The sequence below is a fragment of the Tursiops truncatus genome, chromosome 5 (genome assembly GCF_011762595.2).
Source record: "Tursiops truncatus isolate mTurTru1 chromosome 5, mTurTru1.mat.Y, whole genome shotgun sequence".
Taxonomy (NCBI): Eukaryota; Metazoa; Chordata; class Mammalia; order Artiodactyla; family Delphinidae; genus Tursiops; species Tursiops truncatus.
The window spans coordinates 61,897,946-61,922,210 of NC_047038.1; the positions used below are offsets into that span (position 1 = coordinate 61,897,946).

A 24,265-nucleotide genomic window follows, 5' to 3' on the forward strand; every position below is an offset into this window, starting at 1 on the left:
TTGCAACATTTATCAGGAGGTGAAGGTTTTTGACATTCTGAGTCATCATCATCTTCACTCCCTAGATAAAATTATTGGTTTATTGGATTAGCTTTTGCGTCATCTAGAATTGGCTTCATTGTTATTTCAGAAAGAAGCAATTCTAAGAGGATGAGTTAAAGAGTCCTAGAGTTAAGAAATGATATGACTCAAGGAATTAAATACTTGGGAATGTATTTCACTAAGGAGGTAAGAAAAAAAAATGATATGACAAAGTTTTGGTTTAATTGACTTCTTAAAATATGCAGCTCTGTCTAGTCTGGAACCCTGAGACCAAACCTGAAAGGGATCACAGGGGTTCTTTGACCAAAGGCCTGAATTTAGCTGTCTACTTCAGAGGCCCGAGATCAGCCCAGGGCGTGCTGCAGGGGTAACCATTCTCACAAGCAGGCCTTCCCTGAGTAGTTAGTTCAGCAATTTAAAAATAACTAAATGTGGCCAAGTTCTCACTTTCATATCACTTTGATTTTCTTGCATTTTTTAATACCTTGTAATAAAATTGAGATACCATAACAAAAATAATAGTCCAAGGGCTTCCCTGGTGGCTCAGTGGTTGAGAGTCCGCCTGCCAATGCAGGGGACACGGGTTCGTGCCCCGGTCTGGGAGGATCCCACATGCCGCAGAGCGGCTGGGCCTGTGAGCCATGGCCGCTGAGCCTGCGCGTCCGGAGCCTGTGCCCCGCAATGGGAGAAGCCACAGCAGTGAGAGGCCCGCATACCGCAAAAAAAAATAATAATAATCCAATCTAAAGATTGCTGTGAGATATTAAAAAAAAAAAACCCTTAAACGCAACATTTTGTTCATCCAAGATTATATAGGGAAAAAAACGCAATGACAGCTGTTGCGTTGAACTGCATGCTATTGCTGATAAAATCTCCATTACCTCTTTGTAAATTTAATTACATCAGTCTAGTGGGCTCCATGCAGATATTTACTTTTAGTATAATGGATTTTTAAGGGAAAATGTTCCATGAAAGCATTGAGCATTGAATATTTCATTTGAAAGCAAATGCTAAAAGTTTTTTTTTTTAATTTTTATTTATTTTTGGCTGCATTGGGTCCTTGTTGCTGCGCACGGACTTTCTCTAGTTGCAGCAAGCGGGGGCTACTCTTCGTTGCAGAGCTCGGGCTTCTCATTGCGGTGGCTTCTCTTGTTGCAGAGCATGGGCTCTAGGCACACGGGCTTCGGTAGTTACAGCACGCGGGCTCAGTAGTTGTGTCTCGCAGGCTGTAGAGAACAGGCTCAGTAGTTGTGGCGCACAGGCTTAGTTGCTCCGCAGCATGTGGGATCTTCCTGGACCAGGGCTCATAATGTGTCCCCTGCATTGGCAGGCAGATTCCCAACCACTGTGCCACCAGGGAAGCCCTAAAAATATTTTTATAACATTCAATATTGAGACTTTGGGAAAAAGTAAAGTAAAAATATCCTTTAAAGGATTAAAAGTAAACTTTTACAGCCTTCATCTATGAGGAGTATTTAGAATTTCACACTAATAATAATATATTATTGATAAATGCATTAGAGTGAGGGATAACTCTGCTAACACTTTGGCTGATTTTTTTTCTGTGTGAAATTATATTAATGCTCTTCATATGGTGTGACATGACTAAGACAGCTCACCCGTTTAGTGACAAGACCAGATGAACACATCCATAAATTTATAAGGATCAAGATATTTAAACGTATTTCAAAACAAAATTAAGGCACCATCTTACCTATACCTTTGGTATAGGTAGCACGTTAAACACTTTGCTGGAATTCTCAATTCTTGAAAAAATGGAAAAATTGTCTGAATGTGTGCTGACTCCTTAGACCCTCTAACTGAAGATCATTTTGGGTTAATTATATTAACAGGATCACATAGCATTAGATTTTAAATATATGTATATGTGCTCATGGCAAGGGAGCAATACATATTTGCTAGTAATTCATTAGCAGTATCTAACGAATCCATGTTTGTCCCTAAAAGCAGTCATTATGGGAGCTCTTTTGATCCCTATTTGATGTCTTCAGGAGGAAGGTTTTTTTTTAGAACAAAAATGTCAATTTAAATATGATCTTCCAATTTGCCAATTTTTGATGAACATCAACTGTGACGTGAATGCATTTCATATGTTGCCAAAATGGACTAATTACCTTCCTTTTCTAATAGCTGTGTATAGTACATTATATTAACTCCCTTTAAAGTATTATTTCTCTTATACGTTTGTACACTTAGTTTATTTTGTAACCAGATGGTGGAGGATGGTGTTGATAGTGTGTAACAAGAGCAATTTATATGAAGGATGAATATTTGCTTTTACTAATGATAGTAAGAGTTTAACGTGCTTTCTTATTAATGTAGAAGGAACCTTCATCTATTGTTATTCCTACTAGTTCTTGCAAACCATGTATTATTGATTAGTACTTAACGAATGTTAAGCCTGGGACACTGTGCATTTGAAAATATATATATATATATTCGGACTTCAGAAAACCAAAGGAGTCCTGTCAGTAAACATTCTGAACTAATTAAAAGCACAGTAAAAAGTTTATAGGTAAACGTCAGAAGACAAGTCGAGTCAAGAGTGTTCCACAAGTCACAGGAAGTCTCTCCCCACCCCCACCGCCAGCACCCTCATGGAGGGGAGGTTTTCTGTGTTGTCAGGTGAGAAAGTAATGAGAGGGGAACCACAGAGCTGACGCAGTAAGACAGGTGTGAGAGCTTCCAATTTTGTGGCTGTAACAATCGCTGATGTCCCCAGGGCTCCAACACACCAGTGAAAGAGTAGGTATACAGCAGTTTGGGAATGAGTATTAATGCTCTTGACAGTTTTAACTTTAGTATACTACTAACTAGCAGTTGATGCCACGCTATTTCAGAGAAATCCTTGGTACTAAAGACCACAACCTAGTATGGAATTCCCAGGACTGTCTTTTTAAGCTTACCTCAAGCCCCAAGTATCCATTTCCTGCACTGTAGAACTTATCTCGTGCTGACTTTCCATAAGTAGTCAGCCAAGAAGGATGTGTCCCAGGCCCCAAATGTCCATCTCACCTGTTGCTTATTTGTAAGACAGCAGCAAACTAAGGGAGAGTGTGGACAACGCTGGTGAAGACATGGCTTCTGCCTTTATCTCCATGTTCTAGATATTCCAATGAAATGGACTATGGTTTTGTCCATGACAACAATTTTTTGCCTATGACAGAAAAATTTTGCTTTGATAGGTTTGATCATTTTTAAGGATCTGAGACCTGCTTCATGATTGATGAAATATATGGTAATCATTTCAGACTCCAAAGAAAAGAGTTAGCAAAAAATTAGAATATTTGAATCATACAGGTCTTAAAAGATCATCCAGAGTATTCCATAATGCTCCCATCCCAGTATATGACCTACACCCTGTGTTTGAATAGCAGCAAATCTGTCTCTTTAAGCAGCCCATTGCATCTGGAAAGCTTTATCTAGTCAAATCTCATATATATATGTATAATCTGTCTCACTGAAACTGCTGCTCCTTACTCAGTGCATGTATTTTAATAGCTTTGCCAAAGCAAAGACAGGTTTCACTGTGTGCCCCTTTCCTGATTCAATAGCCTTGATTCTGCATTTCTTCATTGTAATTATTTAATCCTCACTTGTCTTACGGGTTAGGCACAAAATCTGAGTCTTCCTTTGCTCTGATTTTGGCTTCAATTATCTCTACTGTGTAACCAATAATTCCCATAAACTTCATCTGCTACTGTAATTTGGCTTTCATCAGCTCCTGGATTTCCAAATGTATCTGATACATTTCTGGGACAACCTTCCAAACAGTATCTTCCCTTCCAGAACAACTCTCCTGCCCAAAGACTAACTTATTTTACTGTACTACTATGTTTTCTAGTCTTCCAGGTTGAAAGTATATTTCATTAACTTTTTATTTTGACATACAGTCAATCCTCATTATTCACAGATTGCATGTTAGTGAATTCATCCACTGGATAAAATTTTTAACCGCCCCCCCCAAATGAATACTCACGGTGCTTTTGCGGTCATCACGGACACGTGCAGATGGGTGAGACATTTGAGTCGCCCAGTGTGCCCAGTTCCCTGCTGAGGTCGAACAGGGGAACACTGTGCCTTCTTGTCTCAGCTTAATACTGCAAACAAGTGCTCTTTTCATGGTCTATTCAGTGCCACATTTTCCACATTTTTGTGGGTTTTTTCCTTGGGAATTTTGCTATGCAAAATGGCTCCAAAGTACAGTGCCAAAGCACATGAGCATAGTGTTCCTGAGTGTAAGAGAGCTGCAAAGTGCGTTAGGGAGAAAACCTATGCACTAACGAGCTCCACTCAGGCATGAGTCATGAGTCGTAGTGCTGTGGGCCAAAGTGAGTGAATCAGCAATATAAAATAAGGTCTTTAAACAGAACACACATAAAACAGGTTTTGTATTGATCGGTTGAAAAAAATAAATACTGTGACCAGAGGCTCGCAGGAACCTAACCTTTTATCTCTCTTAGGAGCAAGGCTTCAGTGTTCCCTAATTCTGTGTTGACAGAAACTTCATAGAACATTACTGCAGATAATGAGAAAGGACTGTCATTTCAAACTTACAGAAAAGTTGCAAGAAGAGTAAAGTGAATTTACGTATACCCTTCATTAGGAGTCCCCAAATGTTAGTATTTTACCACATGTGCTTTATCCCCCCTCCCACCCTCTCTATGTCTATGTGTGTGTATGTGTGTATACACACACCTATAATTCTAACATATATCTGTATCATTTGCACCTAAATGCTTCAATGTGTATTTCCTAAAACTAAGGACATTTCCTTATATAACAATAGTTATCAATTAGGAAACTAACATGAATTCAGTATTCCCTAACCTGTAGATCCTAACTTACCCCTTGCCTCAATAATACTGAATCATGGGTTGCATTCAGATGTCATGTCTCTATAGCCATCTGTAATTTAGTACAGTTCCTTAGTCCTTGACATTAATATTCCTAAGGAGCATACATCAGTTATTTTGTAGAATACTGTTTCTTCATGATTAAATTTTTTTAAAGATTTTTTAAAATATTTATTTTATTATTATTTATTTTTGGCTGTGTTATGTCTTTGTTGCTGTGCACGGGCTTTCTTTAGCTGCGGTGAGCGGGAGCTACTCTTTTTATTTTTTTTTTCACACACACACTGTATTTTATTTTTACAAGAGATAAATAAAGTGACACCAAGCATTGTAAATGGATAACCACAACAAAAGCAACAATGATTGCAATTACCAAACACGAAACACACTCACACTATGTCATAATATTGACACTCAGTCCAGGAATCCTCCACTGTAACAGGGAGCTACTCTTTGTTGTAGCGCGCGGGCTTCTCAGTGTGATGGCTTGTCTTGTAGCGGAGCACAGGTTCTAGGGCACTTGGGCTCAGTAGTTGTGGCTCACAGGCTCTAGAGTGCAGGCTCAGTAGTTGTGGCGTACGGGCTTAGTTGCTCTGCGGCATGTGGGATCTTCCCAGACCAGGGCTCGAACTTGTGTCCCCTGCATTGGCAAGTGGATTCTTAACCACTGCACCACCAGAGAAGCCCTCTTCATGGTTAAATTTATATTATGCTTTTTTTGGCAGGAATATTACAAAAATGATGTGTTCTCCTCAGGACATGGTATCAGGAGGAATAGGTTATTGATTTGTTCCATTTCTCGTAATGTTAGTTGATCACTTATTTAAGGTGGTGTCTGCCAGGTTTCTCTATTGCAAAATTATTGTTGATGTCCTCCAGCCAGAGACCCCCCGGGAATATACCTCTGGTTAAACAAAGTTGGGTTTGTTGGCTGAGGACAACAAGGGAGAGTGCACACCATGAGGAGCCGTGGGGCATCTCAGTAAGAATGTATTAAAAGGTGCTTATTATCAGATTTGGACTTATACGATCGATTATTGGGGGAAGGTTTCAAGGAAATGTGGTTTTACTCTAGAGTGGGTGCTATCAAAATGGGCGGTTTCACTGTTGGTTATATTAATAATTTGTATATCGGAGGCAAGAGGAATGGAGCAAAGCTAAACCTGTGTTTGAAAGAAGCAACACTCACTCACGTCGGTGGGGAGAGGAGGATGTTGGTCATTTTTTGTGGTTTGGACAGTATTCATTTTTTTTTTTCCTGTATCCACATGTGATTATGGAGTGGTTCTGTTTTTGTTTCATTCCAGCAAGGTCATAGAGCATCTAATATTGGTGTTCTGTGAAATTATTTACATTCACCAAGGGAACACCATCACCTAGGTGTGAGAGCCAGATCTGCTCCTGTTTGATAATAGTCAGGGACTGATTTTTTTTTCTTGTTTATTACTATTTTCACCCTTTGTTAATTAATGTAAGCATCCCTACTGAAGTAGGTAGGTGGGTAGACAGATCGGTGGGTGGCTGGGTGGATGAAAGTACAGATGGATGGGAAGGGAGAGAGCACTTCCTCACAATAGAAAGTTAATTGATAAACGTAAAAAATGATAGAAGTAGAAAATCATTATTTGCCAACCGTAATAATTTGAGGCAAGGATCTTCAATAGATGCTCTAACTAGTGGATGAAAGGTTGAAGAACAACAGGACACTTTATAATCTCAAAGGATTTCCATACAAGATACCTATCAATTACAAAAGAAAAATAGCTATTTTATAAAGCAGAAAAATTGTAATCACTCTGGTGTGATGGTGGTGGTGGTACAAGCCACCTTTTACTGAAAAGTTACTGTGTGAGAAGTACTTTATATTGATTTAATCCCAATGAGGTAGATAGTATGGACATTCTGAGGTTTTTAAAGGCTTATGATCTAGCCCTGGGTATGCCCCTGATGTTTAACCAAGCCAGTATTCAAACCCAGGATTCCTCTTAACAGCCGTACTATGCCAGCTCTTTCTCGTATATATAAAATCTGTCACTCAATTTCCCGTTAAAAGCCTCTCCTTTGCACCCCTTCTTTTCCCGCTGTAATCAGGGTATAAGCTCTCTTTACCTTGTGTATGGATTACGGCCGCAGTTTCCACGTGATCCTCCCTGTTTCTGTTTCTTCTTTGTCAAATCTGCCATATGGAGTGTTTCCCTTTGTATCTTTCCGTAAGATCACATTTATCATGTCATCACCATGCCTACTTCATCAAATCCACATCCCTCGTTTTCAAGACCTTCAGTAATTTGGTCCCAATACCATAATTTGATTCCCTATCCCATTAGGAAGTTTTGTTCACAGACCCCTAACCCCTAAGCTCCAGGTCTTCTTGTCCATCAGGAAAGCTCTCTTTTCTACCCTATTTTTCTGAATTCTACTCATTTTCAAGTCATAGCTTCTCCAAAATCTTTCCCCAGCTAGGGTCTCAAAATCAGTCTGGTGTCTAGAACGTGTTCCATTCAGTTTAATATGGAATCGTTTTCTGTTTTCTACAGATGCCTTAGTTTTGACTCTGTCTAAAGCAAGTTCGTTTGCGTTGGGGACCATGCAGTGTTTTGTTTCCCCAACACCCAGCTGAGTGTTGGGTACATGGTAGAGTCTGAACAAACGGAGAACTGGCTGACTGATGAATTACTCTAAACAGACAGGTCAGCCAAGTGCAGGGAGACCCCTGTAAGCAAGCGACAGCTGCATTTTGGACATGGTATGAAAATGTTTTTCTTGGAGTTGACTGAAGTGGATGATGAATTGCTTTTGTTCTGTATGTTCCTCTGTATGTATTCTTTCCTCTCTCATTTGATTATGAGAAATAAATGCTGTTGACCCCCAAATTCCCAGAACACAGAGGAACAGTAAAAGACTGATAATTTATAGACTAATTATAATATAACCCTGTACATCGTACAACAAACTACACTACTTGGTGTTCCTCTAACACATCCTGAACTTCTTAAGCCCTCCTCATTTTCCTCATGCTGCTACTCTTCTAGAAGATATTTCTTCCTTTCTACCTGAGAAAATCTTGTCTATATTTCAAGTCCTAACTTAATTGTCATCTTCTCTGATAAACTCTCCCTGATCATAAGACAAAATTAATCATTCCTCTCTTCCTGCTTTAGTAGCGTTTTGCTTATCCCCCTATTCTAGAACTTGCTATGCATTACTGGGAACCCCATTCTTAGCTGACTGCTGTCTGCTGGCCCTAATATATTGTGAATGCTGAGGGCAGCAGTTGTGGCACATGGGCTCAGTAGTTGTGGCTCACGGGCTCTAGAGCACAGGCTCAGTAGTTGTGGCACATGGGCTTAGTTGCTCTGCGGCATGTGGGATCTTCCCGAACCCGGGCTCGAACCCATGTCCCCTGCATTGGCAAGCGGAGTCTTAACCACTGCGCCACCAGGGAAGCCCAGGATCTAGGGTTTTATTCTCATCATGCTATTTTTATCTAAGATTTTTTTTATATTTATTTATTTGGTTGCCCTGGGTCTTAGTTGCAGCACGTGGGCTCCTTAGTTGAGGCTTACCAGCTCCTTTGATGTGGCATGTGAACTCTTAGTTGCGGCATGCCTGTGGGATCTAGTTCCCTGACCAGGGATCAAACCCGGGCCCCCTGCATTGGGAGCACTGAGTCTTAACCACTGCATCACCAGGGAAGTCCCTATCTAAGACTTTTTAATTCTATCTTTTTAAGCCCCAATATTAAATGTTATTATTTTATGTTACTAGTTTTTAAAGTATAATTGACATACAACATTATTAGTTTCATAGATACAACATTCTTTTATTTTCTTTGTTTACATACCCAGAAGTGGAATTGCTGGGTCATATGGTATTTCTATTTTTAATTTTTTGAGGAACCTTCATATTATTTTCCACAACTGCACCAATTTACATTCCCACCAGCAGTGCATGAGGGTTCTTTTTTTCTACAGATCCTCACCAACACTTGTAATTTCTTGTCATTTTGACAAAAGCCATTCTGACAGGTGTGAGATGATAACTCACTATGGTTTTGGTTTGCATTTCCCTGATGATTAGTGATGCTAAGCATCGTTTCATCTACCTATTGGCCATCTGTATGTCTTCTTTGGAAAAATGTCTATTCAGATTCTCTGCCCATTTTTTTTTATTATTATTATTATTTTTTTGTGGTACGCGGGCCTCTCACTGTTGTGGGCTCTCCCGTCGCGGAGCACAGGCTCCAGACGCGCAGGCTCAGCGGCCATGGCTCACGGGTCTAGCCGCTCTGCAGTATGTGGGATCTTCCCGGACCGGGGCACGAACCCGTGTCCCCTGCATCGGCAGGCGGACTCTCAACTACTGCGCCACCAGGGAAGCCCCTGCCCATTTTTTAATTGGATTGTTTGTTCTTTTGTTGTTGAGCTATATGAGTTCTTTGTATAGTTTGGATATTAACCCCTTATTCGATATATGATTTGCAAATATCCTCTCTCTTTTTGCTTTCTTGTTGGTTTCATTGGTGTACAGAAGCCTTTTAGTTTGACGTAGCAACTAATTTATTTTTAGGCTTAGCTGTATATCTACCAGTTTATTTGCACACCAATACTTCTTGCATCTCAAATTTTCTTCTACCTGAAATAAATCCTTTAGAATTTCCTTCTAAAGAAATAAGCCACAGAATAGAGAGCTCAGAAATGAACCAACATTTATATGGGCAATTAGTCTACAACAAAGGAGGGAAGAATATACAGTGGGGGAAAAGACATCCTTTTCAGTAAATGGTGTTGGGAAAACTGGACAGCTACATGCAAAAGAATCAAACTGGACTACTGTCTCACACCATGCACAAAAATAAATTCAAAATGGATTAAAGACTTAAATGTAAAACCTGAAACCATAAAGCATATAGAAGAAAACGTAGGCAATAACTCTTTGACATCAGTCTTAGTAATATTTTTTTTAATATGTTGCCTTGGGCAAGTGAAACAAAAGCCAAAATAAGCAAATGAGACTACATCAAACAAAATCTTTTGCACAGTGAAGGGAACTATCAACAAAATGAAAAGGCCACCTACTGAATGGGAGAAGATATTTACTGACAATATATCCAATAGGGGGTTAATATCCAAACTATATAAAGAACTTGTACAACTCAACATCAAAAAACAAACCTGATTAAAAATGGGAAGAGGATCTGAATAGACATTTTTCCAAAGAAGAAATACAGATGGCCAGCAGGCACATGAAAAGATGTTCACCATCGCTAATCATCAGGAAAATGCAAATCAAAACCACAATGAGATATCACCTCACACCTGTCAGAATGGCTATATTAAAAAGACAACAAGTGTTGGTGAGGATGTGAAGAAAAGGGAAGCCTTTGTGTAGTGTTGGTGGGAATGTAAACTGGTGCAGCCACTATGGAAAACGTATGGAGGTTCCACAAAAAATTAAAAATACAACAACCTTATCCACCAATTTCACTCCTGGCTATTTTATCCAAAGAAAATGAAAGCACTAATTAGAAAAGATATATGCACCCCATGCCCACTGCAGCATTATTTACAATAACCAAGATATGGAAGCAACCCAAACACCCATCAGTAGATGAATAGATAAAGAAGATATGGGGTGTGTGTGTGTGTGTGCACGTGCGTGTACACACACACACACACACTAATCAAAATAAGTCAGATAGAGAAAGACAAATACTGTGTGATTTCACTTACAATGTGGCATCTGGGAAACAAAACAAATGAACAAACATAAAAAAACAGAGTATAGATACAGAGACCAAACAGGTGTTTGCTAGAGAGGAGGGGTGTAGAGAGAGGAAAGAAATAGGTGAGGGAGATTGAGGTTCTAACTTCCAGTTGCAAAATAAGTGAGTCACAGGTATGAAACGTACAGCACAAGGAATATAGTCAGAAAGTATGTAATATCTTTGTATGGTGATGTATCTTAACTAGACTTATCGTGGTGATCATTCTGAAATGTATAGAAAAAATTTACTATATTGTGTAACAGGAACTAACATGGGTTAGTTGTAGGTCCAGAAACAAACAAGCTCACTCATAGAAAAAGAGACCAGAGGGAGGGGCAAGCAATGGATAAAGACAGTCAAAATGTACAAACTTCTAAGATAAATAAGTACTAGGGATGTAATGTACAACATGGTAAATATAATTAACACTTTTATATATGAAAGAGTAAATCCAAAGAGTTCTCATCACACACAAATTTTTTTCTTTTTAATTTTGTATCTATATGAGATGATGGGTGTTCATTAAACTTGTGATAAGCATGATGTATATAAGTCAAATTATTATTCTGTACACCTTAAACCTATATATTGCTATATGTCAATTATGTCTCAGTGAAACTGGAAAAAATAAAATAATTGATATGAAACAAAGAAGGCAGGAAACTCACTTTTTGTTTTTCTAAAAATACCCTCTTTTGCCGAAAGATTACTTTGTTGCTTATTTAATTCTAGGCTGACAGTCTAGATATTTTTTTAATCTTTATTGGAGTATAATTGCTTCACAATACTGTGTTAGTTTCTGTTGTACACCAAAGTGAATCAGCCATATGTATACATATGTCCCCATATCCCCTCCCTCTTAAGCCTCCCTCTCATCCTCCCTGTCCCACCCCTTTAGGTCATTGCAAAGCACCAAGCTGATCTCCCTGTGCTATGCTGCTGCTTCCCACTAGCTAACTATTTCCCATTTGGTAGTGTATATATGTCGATGCTACTCTCACCTCGCCCCAGCTTCCCCCTCCCACCCTGTGTCCTCAAGTCCATTCTCTATGTCTACATCTTTATTCCTGCCCTGCCAATAGGTTCATCAGTACCATTTTTTTTTTTTAGATTCCATATATGTGTGTTAGTATACGGTATATGTTTTTCTCTTTCTGACTTACTTCACTCTGTATGACAGACTCTAGGTCCATCCACCTCACTACAAATAACTCAATTTTGTTTCTTTGTATGGCTGAGCAATATTCCATTATATCTATGTGCCACAACTTCTTTATCCATTCATCTGTTGATGGACACTTAGGTTGCTTCCATGTCCTGGCTGTTGTAAATAGTGCTGCAATGAACATGTGGTACATGTCTCTGTTTGAATTATGGTTTTCTCAGGGTATATGCCCAGTAGTGGGATTGCTGGGTCATATGGTAGTTCTATTTTTAGTTTCTTAAGGAACATCCATACTGTTTTCCATAGTGGTTGTATCAATTTACATTCCCACCAACAGTACAGGAGAGTTCCCTTTTCTCCACATCCTCTCCAGCATTTGTTTCTAGATTTTTTGATAATGGCCATTCTGACTGGTATGAGGTGATACCTCATTGTAGTTTTGATTTGCATTTCTCTAACAATTAGTGATGTTGAGCATCTTTTCATGTACCTCTTAGCCATCTGTATGTCTTCCTTGGTAAAATGTCTATTTAGGTCTTCTGCCCATTTTTTTTAATTGGATTGTTTTTTTGATACTGAGCTCCATGAGCTGTTTGTATATTTTGGAGATTAATCCTTTGTCTGTTGTTTCATTTGCAAATATTTTCTCCCATTCTGAGGGTTGTCTTTTTGTCTTATTTATGGTTTCCTTTGCTGTGCAAAAGCTTTTAAGTTTAATTAAGTCCCATTTGTTTGTTTTTATTTTTGTTACTCTAGAAGGTGGGTCAAAAAAGATCTTGCTGTGGTTTATGTCAAAGAGTGTTTTTCCTATGTTTTCCTCTAAGAGTTTTATGGTGTCTGATCTTACATTTTGGTCTTTAATCCATTTGGAGTTTATTTTTGTGTATGGTGTTAGGGAGTGTTCTGATTTCACTCTTTTACAAGTAGCTGTCCAGTTTTCCCAGCAGCACTTATTGAAGAGGCTGTCTTTTCTCCATTGTATGTTCTTGCCTCCTTTGTTGTAAATTAGGTGACTATATGTGCGTGGGTTTATCTCTGGGCATTCTATCCTGTACCACTGATCTATATTCCTGTTTCTGTGCCAGTACCATACTGTCTTGATTACTGTAGCTTTGTAGTATAGTCTGAAGTCTGGGAGCCTGATTCCTCCAGCTCTGTTTTTCTCTCTCAAGATTGCTTGGGCTATTTGGGGTCTTTTGTGTTTCCATACGAATTGTAAAATTTTTTGTTTTAATTCTGTGAAGAATGCCATTGGTAGTTTGATAGGGACTGCATTGAATCTGTAGATTGCTTTGGGTAGTATAGTCATTTTCACAATATTGATTCTTCCAATCTAAGAATATGGTATATTTCTCCCTCTGTTTATGTCATCTTTGATTTCTTCATCAGTGTTTTATAGTTTTCTGAGTACAAGTTTTTTGCCTCCTTGGGCAGGCTTATTCCTAGGTATTTTATTCTTTTTGTTGTGATGGTAAATGGGATTGTTTCCTTAATTTCTCTTTCTGATTTTTCATTGCTGGTATATAGGAATGCCAGAGATTTCTGTGCATTAATTTTGAATCCTGCAACCTTACCAAATTCAGTGATTAGTTCTGGTAGTTTTCTGGTGGCATCTTTAGCATTCTCTATGTATAGTATCATGTCATCTGCAAACAGTGACAGTTTTACTACTTCTTTTCCAATTTGTATTCCTTTTATTTCTTTTTCTTTGATTGCCATAGCTGGAACTTCCAAAACTATGTTGAATAATAGTGGCAAGAGTAGACATCCTTCTCTTGTTCCTGATCTTAGAGGAAATGCTTTCAGTTTTTCACCATTGAATATGATGTTTGCTGTGGGTTTGTCATATATGGCCTTTATTGTGTTGCGGTAGGTTCTCTCTATGCCCACTCTCTGGAGAGTTTTTATCATAAATGGGTGTTGAATTTTGTCAAAAGCTTTTTCTGCATCTATTGAGATGGTCATATGGTTTTTATTCTTCAGCTTGTTAATATGGTTTATCACATTGATTGATTTGCATATATTGAAGAATCCTTGCATTCCTGGGATAAACCCCAGGAATTCATGTGTGTGAGTGCATGTGGCTTAATAGTCTTTGAAACTTTTAATTTGCTGAAATTCATTAGGCCTTGTTAGAAATTATGCTTCTCAAGCACTAGGGGTCACGGCATGGCATGCAGTATCTTATTCACAGTTCCCCGAGCAGGGATCGAACCCGTGCTCCCTGTAGTGGAAGCATGGAGTCCTAACCCCTGGACCACCAGGGAATTCCTTGTCAGACTTTAAATAAAATGAATTTGCACTGCTAACCTATGAGAAACCAGGCTTGTGATTACGAATATCAAGGAGGTTGGGTTTTTTCCACCTAGTGCGAATGGTATAACAGCAGGTTTTCTTGGTGATGAAGATTGATTTCTGATTCACCCTCACACTGAAGGTCTTAGCTCTTTGGGGTCATGGCCTTTTGCAAGGATTTCCTGTTAGACTCATCACTTTGGGGCTCTGTGCTTTGTGTCCAATCTACCCTGCACCCACAGAAGACAAAAATCAACACTAGAGGTCACCAGGGCTTAGTGGAAAATAACCAAAAGCTGGCCTCAGAGATCCCTTATTTTCTGAGATTACTGCTTTCACTGTGCCTTGGGCCTCTGTGCATTGCTTAGTTTCACTCAAACTATGTGACACATTTTTAAATATATATGTTAAAATATTGTTATGCCATATTTGGGTTGTTTTAGTGTCATATTTGTGAGGGTCCTTTTCCTCAATATTACCAGAACTAAGCCCAGCATTGTTATCTTTTATAGTTTACTCCTTTTTCCTAAAGTGTATTGAGGTGTAGCAATAATACAGTTAGTGAATTCCTACTGGGAACTTTTAAGAGTATTTGGATAAACTGGTGATATTTTTTTTTAACTTAAGCCTTTATTTCTTTATTTTTGGCTGAGTTGGGTCTTCATTGCTCCACATGGGCTTTCTCTGGTTGCTGTGAGCGGGGACTCCTCTTCATTGCAATGCACGGGCTTCTCATTGCAGTGGCTTCTCTTGTTGCAGAGCACAGGCTCTAGGTGCACGGGCTCAGTAGTTGTGGCACACAGACTCTAGAGCGTAGGCTCCGTAGTTGTGGCGCACAGGCTTAGTTGCTCCGCGGCATGTGGGATATTCCCGGACCAGGGCTCGAACCCATGTCCCCTGCATTGGCAGGTAGATTCTTAACCTCTGCACCACCAGGGAAACCCTAAACTGGTGATATTTTTTAAATTACATTTTAACTATGGTTTTCCCTAAACCTTTGAAAACTATCTTGAAAATTTAATCATTTTAAGAACTACAATGATCATGATCAAGATCATGATGGTTGTAGCTACTTTACTATAAATCTTTCAGTGCTAAAAATTCTCATAATAAAAGATGCTTTAGTCTTTGATTCCCCAAATTGTTTGATAGAATAATTGCAACATTTATTGAGTATTTACCACATGCCAGGTGGTGTTGAAAGACTCCATCTAATCTTCACAACAACCTCATAAGCTTGATACTAGTAATTTTGATTCCACATGACAAATGAAAAAAAAAAAGACATCTTTTAATTTGCCTGAAATGACACAGCTAGCAGGTGAAGAGCTGGGATTCAGACACGGGGAGTTTGGTTCTAGAACCACAGTTAGTCCCTCTACTGTCTTTTCTGTTTGATACCAGTTGGTGTACTTAACAGATCAGATAATGAGCAAGATTGACCAAAGTGTGCTTTAAAACTTCATTTCAATAATGGTACGGAAAAAATAATTGCAAAATATGCTGGGGTTTTGATAGGGACTGTGTTGGATCTGCAGTTTTTCTATTTCATTTTTGGATTGTTTGTTGTGAGTATAGAGAAATACTGTTGATTTGTATAGTCTATCCAGCCACCTTGTTGAAATCGTTTATAGCCATTGTATTTTTCCTCTGGATTCCTCAGGGTTTCCTACATACAAGACCTTGTCAACTGAGAATATTTTTTTCCTTTTCAGTCTAGATGCCTTTATTTTTAATTTTTTCTTCACTGCACTGACTACAGCCTCCAGTAAAATGTTGACTGTAAGTGATAATGTGTTCCTGACCATAGGTGGAAAATATTCAGTCTTAAGCCATGAAACATGGTGCTAATTGTAGGGTTTTGTGTAAGTGCCCTTTATCAGGGCAAAGAAATTACTTTCTGTTCCCTGTGGCTGAATGGGTATTAGATTTTGGCAAAAGTTTTTCTGCATCTGTGGAGTGATCATATGGTCATGCCCTGTATTAATGTGGCATATTCCACGTTAAACTAACCTATCATTCTTGTACTATATCCCCTTTGGTGACAGTGTATATATTGCTGGGGGCAGTTTCCTAGTATCTTGCTAAGAGTTTTTGCCTCAGTGTTCATGAGGGATATATATTGGTCTGCAGTTTTTGTTTTGTGTTTTTTTCTTTTGACGTTATTGTCTCATTTGGGGTTTAGGATAATATAGACTTAAAGAATGAGTTGAAGTGTTCCTTCTACTCTTTTCTGAAAGTGGAAGGGATTATTTCTTTAACTATTGATATATCAGTTAAATACTCTTGGGTGGTGATTTTCTTTGGGGAGATTTTTAATAACTAATTGAAATTTTTTAACTTGTTGTAGATCTCTTCAGATTTTCTTTTCCTTGAGTCACTTTCAATAATTTCTGTTTCTAGAATTTGTACATTTCACCCACATTTTCTGATTTATTAGAAATAAAGTTATTGTTCACTTTGAACTTTGAACTATTGTTCAAAGTTAAAATATATCCTTATATATATTTTTTAACTTCTGTAGCATCAGTATGCTACATGGCATTTCATTCCTAATTATAATAATTATGTATGAGGAAGTCCTTGCCGCCCATGAATTCACAAGTCTAATGGGGGAGAGAGACTAAAAATAAATAAATTAAAAATATTATATTTATAATAAAGTAAAATACATGATGTTATATAGGGGTGAACAAAGTGCTATGGGGTGACCAGGGCATGCCTGTCTCTGTCTCGTAAGCATTCACAAACTGTGCTGCCTTTGATTGGGACTCAGGAGGGTCTGAGTCTGCCAAGCAAAGGGGATGCAGTAGATAGGGGGATTCTGGGTGTGGAAAGCAGTATGTGTAAAGACAAGGCTCGGGTTCAAGTAATGTCTGAAAAATACCCTGGAGGGTGCATGATAAAGAGCAATAGAAGATAGAACTTAGGTCGAAGATACATTTACACCTGCTGAATATTCTGGCCTTCGTCCTCTGGGCCACCAGATGCCAGCCAAGGCCTTTAATGATCAAATTAGTTTTCACTTTTGTTTTGTCTTAGAATTTATCTCCGGCAGCTCTGTGGAGCTTAAGACTGCAATGAGAAGGGACAGGTAACAGGTCAGTCAAATAGGACTCTAAGGGCAGAGAGATGGTGAGTACAAAAATAGAGAGTAGACAGAAAAGCATAGCCAAATTCAAAAGAAGATTATGATAAAATTGACAGGATGTGGTGATATGGAAATAATGAATGGTGAGGGTGATGGTTGGGCACAGAGGACTTGGAGGGCATGGAGAGGAGGTAGCCTCTGGGAAGCTGCCAGACAGGAAATCAACCCCAACAACAACAAAAGTCAGATAAGATGTCCAGATGAATCATTGGCTAAGGGGCCAGGTAAAGAGGGAAAATCCAGGCAAGAGCAAACCTACAGAGACTCGGGAACCCAGGCTGGAATGACAGCTGTAGGTGGATCCTAAATAAGTTTTGTGAGCTGCCAGGAGGGAAATGACTTAATCTAACATCCGTGCTCTGAAGGTTGGGTGAGGTGGGGCAGTAAGAAGTTCCAGTCCAACATGGTCATTTTGGCACTCTTATTTTCAATAAAAGCTTGGAATTAATCTAAATCCTGCTTGAAGTAGGATAAAGATATTGACTGATAATTCTGTGCCAGCTAATGTTCTTCCTGCAGGTAACTCAGATACTACACAGAGACCGTCATTAATTCTGAAATCATAGAGGAATTATTTAGAAAGCAACTCTTTAAAAACCTCTTGAGTGCTACCACAGTGTTAATGCATCTTTTCAAAGCATTCAGGAGCTGGACAGATACAAATGGATGCAGTGACTATGAAGAATAAATGATGACATACCTCGTCTTCTACGCTTTTGTAAGAGGTCCCTTTTTATGTGTGACATTCTGTGACTTAATTTTTCCTATCCATGACATTCTAGTGTTTTTTAATTGCCAACCATCAGGATGTGCTGTCAGTATGAATCAGGTTTTTTGTATAATTAAGCCAGCTTATCTGTCACCCAGCATAATTAATCCATTTTATTTTAATTACTTTTCCATTTCCAGAGCCAATCATCCTATATTAATACAAATATAGGAAAATCTGAGTCGCTTTTGTAATATAAGTAATAATAAAGAATGCCTGTCATACACTTCCCTCACATTTTTAGAAACATTTAACATAATTTGATAAAATATTAGTATTTTGCCAGAAACACAGAAACCATGAAAGACATCAGTATTTCAGTTCATTCACTTACTTCATGAAGTCCACTTTCTAAACCCAATCATGTATTTCCCAGAATTTCACAGTCTTGATTCCCTGTCCAACCAATGGCATATTGTAATGTAGGAAGCCTTTCTGTTTCTGGAGGTAATTGCAGAGATGCATTGCCTGTCAGCTCATTTTTATCCCTCGTGCCTGTGTGGGTTTTTTCATATACTCCTTCCTTAATTGAGCATGACTCTAGTCACTGGGGATGCAGCAGCGAAAGAGACAGAAGAAGGTTCTGAGCCCCATTGAGCTAACCCGGCAGTGGGGGAGACACATAGTAAACAGAAAATTATCACCAATAGTGATGAGTAATGTGCAAAGAATTTGAAGAAGGTGGTGTGATAGAGAGGGGTCTGTAGCTGGAGGGCTCAGAGAAGGCCTCTCTGAGGAGGTGGCATTAAAGCTGACACTTGAATGACAGGAGATGACATGAAATGATCATGGGACTAAGCATTCCAGGAGGAAGTCATGGCTAGAGCAGAGGTCACCAGTGAGAATATAACCCAGGAATCAAATGAACGCCAGCGCTGCTTGAGTGACATGAACAGGGCAAGTGGTAAGAAATGAGCTTAGAGAAGGAGAGAACATTCAAGGTAAGGAGTGGGGATTTCATTCCAAGTTCTATGAAGAGCTGCTGGAGGATTTTAAACAAGAGAGTGATGTGATCGGATTTATGTTTTTACATAAATCTGGCTGCTCTGTGGAGAATGGATTGACGGAGCCAAGTATGGAAACAGCGAGATAGGGTCCAGGTGAGAGATGAGTTTGGCTTGTACCAGAGGTGCAGAGAAGTAGATTCATTCAGGATTTATTTAGAGATGGATGGAGCAAGAGAACTTATTGATGGGTTGGCTGTTGAAGGGTGTATTATAGAAAGGGAAAAATTTGTCACGGATAACTGAGATTTTTGTTTGTTTCATAAATATTAGGACTTCAGCATCCCTTAACCATTCTGGGAAGCTCTTGCATTTGTCATTTTCAAAAATTGATTCTTCGCACAGTTGCATATTTTCCATGGTTAGAGCAGACTATGACATTCTGCTCTCTAAATTCAAATCCAGGTTCTCCAACTTAGTGGTCACATGACCTCAGGCATGTCTCTTAACCCCTTTATATTTGTTTCCTCTTATTTTAAAAATGGACTGATTTTCATAGGGTTTTTGACAGAAGTGACTAAGAAAATACACATAGAAAAACTTAGCACACTACTAGTCTACAGTAAGCACTCAGTAAACATTAGTAATTAGATATTGCATTTCTGTCTTAGCCTCCTTACTGTGACACATTCAGTAATAAGAGTTATAATATTTTTTAGAAGCAAATTTCTGCTCATTTCATAATTTTTTTCATGTATTATTTGAATACTATTTTTTTTAGAATATCTTACCAATAATTGTTGTTCAATATATTCCCAAATTCCACATCTGGTAGTATCTCTTCATTTTTAAAGTGACTTTTTATTATTTGGGTCTTAAAAGTCGGTAGCCTTTTAGAGAGATTGAATATCATCAGCTTTACTTGGAAGATAGTGTTTTCAGCCCTTACAGTGGGGTGAGGGAGGATGGGCACCTGATCCCAAGATTATATAAATCATGTGGAAGCTTAATCCGCTGCTTCCACCAGTGCCGTATGGCACATGGGCACTGCTCAGGTGTACCCTCCTCAACACGGTCCTCCTGCTTTCCCTTTGGACTTAGGTCCATGTTGGATCTATGGGGGAAAAAGACCCTACTTGTTTGGATCACAGGGTAATCTCGAAGACCTTGTATTGAATCTTTGGTTCCCATGTAGACACTGGTGCCTGTCACTCTGTCAAGCTGCCGCTGCATCTCAGACTCTTGGGATTGGTTGTTTGCCTCTCAAAACAGGCTTGAGAACAGTAGGAAAGTAGAGTAGGTCAACACGGCATATGGTTGAGTTTGCACGGACAGATGTGCTTGAGAATAACAAGGACAGTCTTTTAAATTGGTTCCTGAGTTATAAATGTGGTATGCAGATGTTTCATGGTTATGGCTGGGATTGAGGTACATTTAGCAAATGGTCCTTTTCATGAGATAACACATTAACCTAATTTTTTAAGCTCTGATTCTTATCATTCTGTGAAGTTAGCTGGGCGAGGACCATTCTCTTTGCTGTAAGCATCTTACAGCGTCATCACTGATGTAGAGCACCGTCCACAAGTGGCTGTAGAATCCCTTTCTGTGCAGAACATTCAACATTAAATACATACATATGTTATGGTTCTCCTGGTTTCGGGTGCTCTGTTTCTTCTCGTATTTTTTAATGACACGGATAATTTTTAAATATTTTATTTCGAAGCTTTTACACACTGTGGCCCATGTAAAACGATCCCCTCTCTGATATAACAGGTCCCTAAGCCCAGGGTGGGAGACGCTAATGTTGAACCATTGGCCAGTGGAATCCGCTAGTTTTAGACGATGACTCCTACAATTAGTTGCTCCTGACTATTGTGCTGATTGCACAGATGCTGTACTGAATCTTGTAAAAGTAACATTGTTTCTAAATACTGTAGGGAATGATAGAGTCTGGATGTTTTTGGAAATCAGTAATCAGTGTGTGTGTGTGTTTTGAAATATTTACACCCAATGGAGCTACACCTGATAGCCTTACAATTTTTCCTTCTGCCTCTTTGAAAGACAATGTGGTTGTAGCTATTTAAGAGCGCCATGTGAGGGTCTACATGGGTATAAAGAATGAGCTGTGAATTCTCAGCTCTGCCAGCACCCACAGAACTTACCCAGGGCTCCCATTCGCCCTGTGTGCATGGTAAACGTCTCAGCTCCCCTGCTCTGTTAAGAGCAAGTCTTCTCCAGCAGACTAATATCCCATCATTTCACGATGCAGCACCCTAGCTTGATTATATTAATGTTAATGTTGATTTGTAAGATTTTTTTTTCCAGAAATGTGTACTATGTGGCCATAACTCACTTTCTGTTTGTTTGCTTTTCTACCACAGACACGGGAGCAGAAAGACAGGCACTGAGAGAAAACGTGTATCCTAAATTAAGAGAATTCTGCAGAGAAAACTATGGATTAGAATTTCAGGTAACGGTGATATTAGTTTCATTTTTAATTATGTCAGCTAAATAACTAACGTTTGTTTCTTGTCACAGTTTGGGTGTTATAAAATATGTTTTAAGCCCCGAAATATTTCATTTCTTTAAGCGTGGGTGAAAAGAAACACTGGAAAATGGAAGTAAAATATTTAGTCATTTTTGATGTTTTGCACTTTTATGCTCTGCTTCTTGGACCCTACCCGGTATTGGCTCATCTTTTTCTTGGAATTATGTTTATTTGCTTTTCTGCTAACCTCCACTAATGTCAAAACGGGCAGGGTTGCTGAGCACCTGCCTTTAAGCTGGCATCTCTAGAAATGTTTTGCATCAAAATATTGGGACCAACTCTCTCCCGACTATTTCTTTTTAGCAGCTTGGTCAATCCTTGCCTTCTGTCCTACCTTTTAGTTTTTATTTGCATTGAAGAATGTCCTTTTTCCCAAGCATTTTGGGAATTTACCATTTACCAAAAAAACAAAACAAAACAAAAACAAACCATCAGCCTTTCAAGAAACAGTAACTGTGCATGTCATTGCTAAAATTCATAAACATCCTGGCATTTGTAGACACTATTGATGAGGCCACCTAATAGAAAAGTACTAGAGGACATTGGGCATATCTTAGACATCCAAAAAAAATTTTTAAGTGAATGGCTCCTGCAACTATAGATAGCGTTATTTAGTCAGAATTCATCACCTTCATTTGCAATGGACATCTTAACTCTACAGTGCTGTCCTAACTACATGTTTACATTGTTAAGTAAGGACTATGGACTAGAGGTTTGTGGTGTAAGAGTGCAAAATGTGTCTTTTTTTTTTTTTTTTTTTTTTTTTTAGTCTTTGGGTTGGGAGAGTTTTTTGGGGTTTTTTTATTTTATTTCTTGTACAGCAGGTTCTTATTAGTTATCCATTTTATACATATTAGTGTATATATGTCAATCCCAATCTCCCAATTCATCACACCACCACCCCGCCGCGCCCCCGCCGAAAATGTGTCATTGTTAATGGAAGAAAATTTCACCCCTCATTTGTTTCCTTCTGAATACAGTTGACCCTCAAGCAATGCAGGGGTTAGGGGTGCTGACCCTCTGAGTAGTTGAAAATACACGTATAACTTTACAGTCAGCCCTCTGTATCCACGGTCCCTCCATATCCGAGGATTCAACCAACCATGGATCATTTCATACTGTAGTATTTACTACTGAAAAAATCCACACGAGTGGATCCACACGGTTCAAACCTGTGTTATTCAAGGGTTGACTGTAAATATTTAGTCTTGGTATACTTCCTAGTGCCTTCTAATAGGATGTATAAAATAAGAGTTTCAAAATGGCTTTGATCTCAATGCATAGTGTCTGTTAGCAGCAAGCCATTGTGACACACATATTGAATAGTTACTCATAAGTCACTGTTTACTTGAAAAATCATCAACCTAAATTCCTTGTTGTGAAGTCAGCACCACCTTCTCTGAGGAATCTCGTTCTACTGATAACAAAGTCTCAACTGTTAAAAATTCTGATATGTCAAGATTCCCAAAGACTTAGACATTCCTTGGGGACTCAGTTACCGTAAAGAAATGTATCCAAGCCTATTAATCCCATCTTTGAGTTTATTTGGGTTTGCATCACTTTTCTCAGTAGAAGAAGGCTGAGCTACAGAACAGCCTCCATAAAATATGGAATTGATTAGGATTAGCTGAGGGGAAAAAAGGAAAACTATATTTTCTAAATTTTAAGTAGGTACAGGAGAAAACAGATAAAGCCAAAGGAAAACTGTAGAAGGCAAGCTGCATAGAAGAAATTGATGGCAAGGATCATTCCAGGCAGGTGTATTGAATCAGTCAGTGAGATACTGGACAGCAGAGTTAAGAGCACTGGGTAAAGCATGACATGGAATTGAGCCCCAGCTCTTGACTGTGAGTGACTTAACCCACCTGCTGGTCCTTTAGTGTCTAAAATGGGGGAGGTGACAGCTTACACATCTGAGGTTGTGTTTAGAATACAATATGCAAGCTTGCATTTGCTTCCCACCTTCCAAAGTAGGTTGGTTATAGAGCTCCCTGAGGCTGTGTTTACTGGAAAGACGGTCCTCTTTTCTCAGCTGCAGCAAAATGTGCCAGAAGCTTCACAAAAAAACGAATTTAGCCGTACAGTGTTCTGGATTCCATCTTTGTACATTGGACTCAGGAGAAATGCATTTCCTAGAGTTACTCAAACATACCAGTCTATTTCCTGCTTTCTTGCCTTTGCTGTTCTTACCACCTACAATGCTTTTCCATCTGCTTCTTCCCCTGCTTCACCTCCTAAGTCCTGCTCATTCCTAGGACTCTTCCTGTCTGATCTTAAGTCATGCCCCTCTTCTCCTTGCCCACTTCTCTGCAGCTGTGTGTCCTCCAATTGGTCCCTTGAACACTTCAAGCCCATTCCATTTCAGGAATTTTCCCTGGCTGTCTCTCTAGAGGAATGCTCACCCCCTCATCTTTTCATGGGTGCTTACTCACTGTCCTTCAAGTCTCCTCTGAAATGTCACTTCCTAGAGTTGCTTCCCTCATGACCCAATCTAAAGTAACCCCCTAGATGTGCTGTCTTTTACATCATCCTATTTTAGTTATTTGCATAGCATGTGTCAGTGTTGGATATTTTTCTTGTTTACTCATGCATTGGATTGTTTCTTGTCTTTCTTCCAAGATTGTAAGTTCCACGGGAACAGGGGCTTGTCTGCCTTTATGACAGCTACATCCTAGAATAGTGCCTGGCACGTAGTAAAACTCCATAA

General features: G+C 39.0%; 1 protein-coding gene across 1 annotated transcript in view; it reads left to right on the forward strand.

Moving 5' to 3' along the window:
- LOC141278769 (NACHT and WD repeat domain-containing protein 2-like) overlaps positions 1 to 24,265 on the forward strand; it is a 117,191-nt gene that overhangs the window by 58,568 nt on the left and 34,358 nt on the right. Inside the window, exon 2 of the mRNA XM_073805139.1 lies at positions 21,392 to 21,480. Coding sequence (XP_073661240.1) covers positions 21,392 to 21,480 — 89 coding nt within the window. The remainder of the gene's footprint in view (positions 1 to 21,391; positions 21,481 to 24,265) is intronic.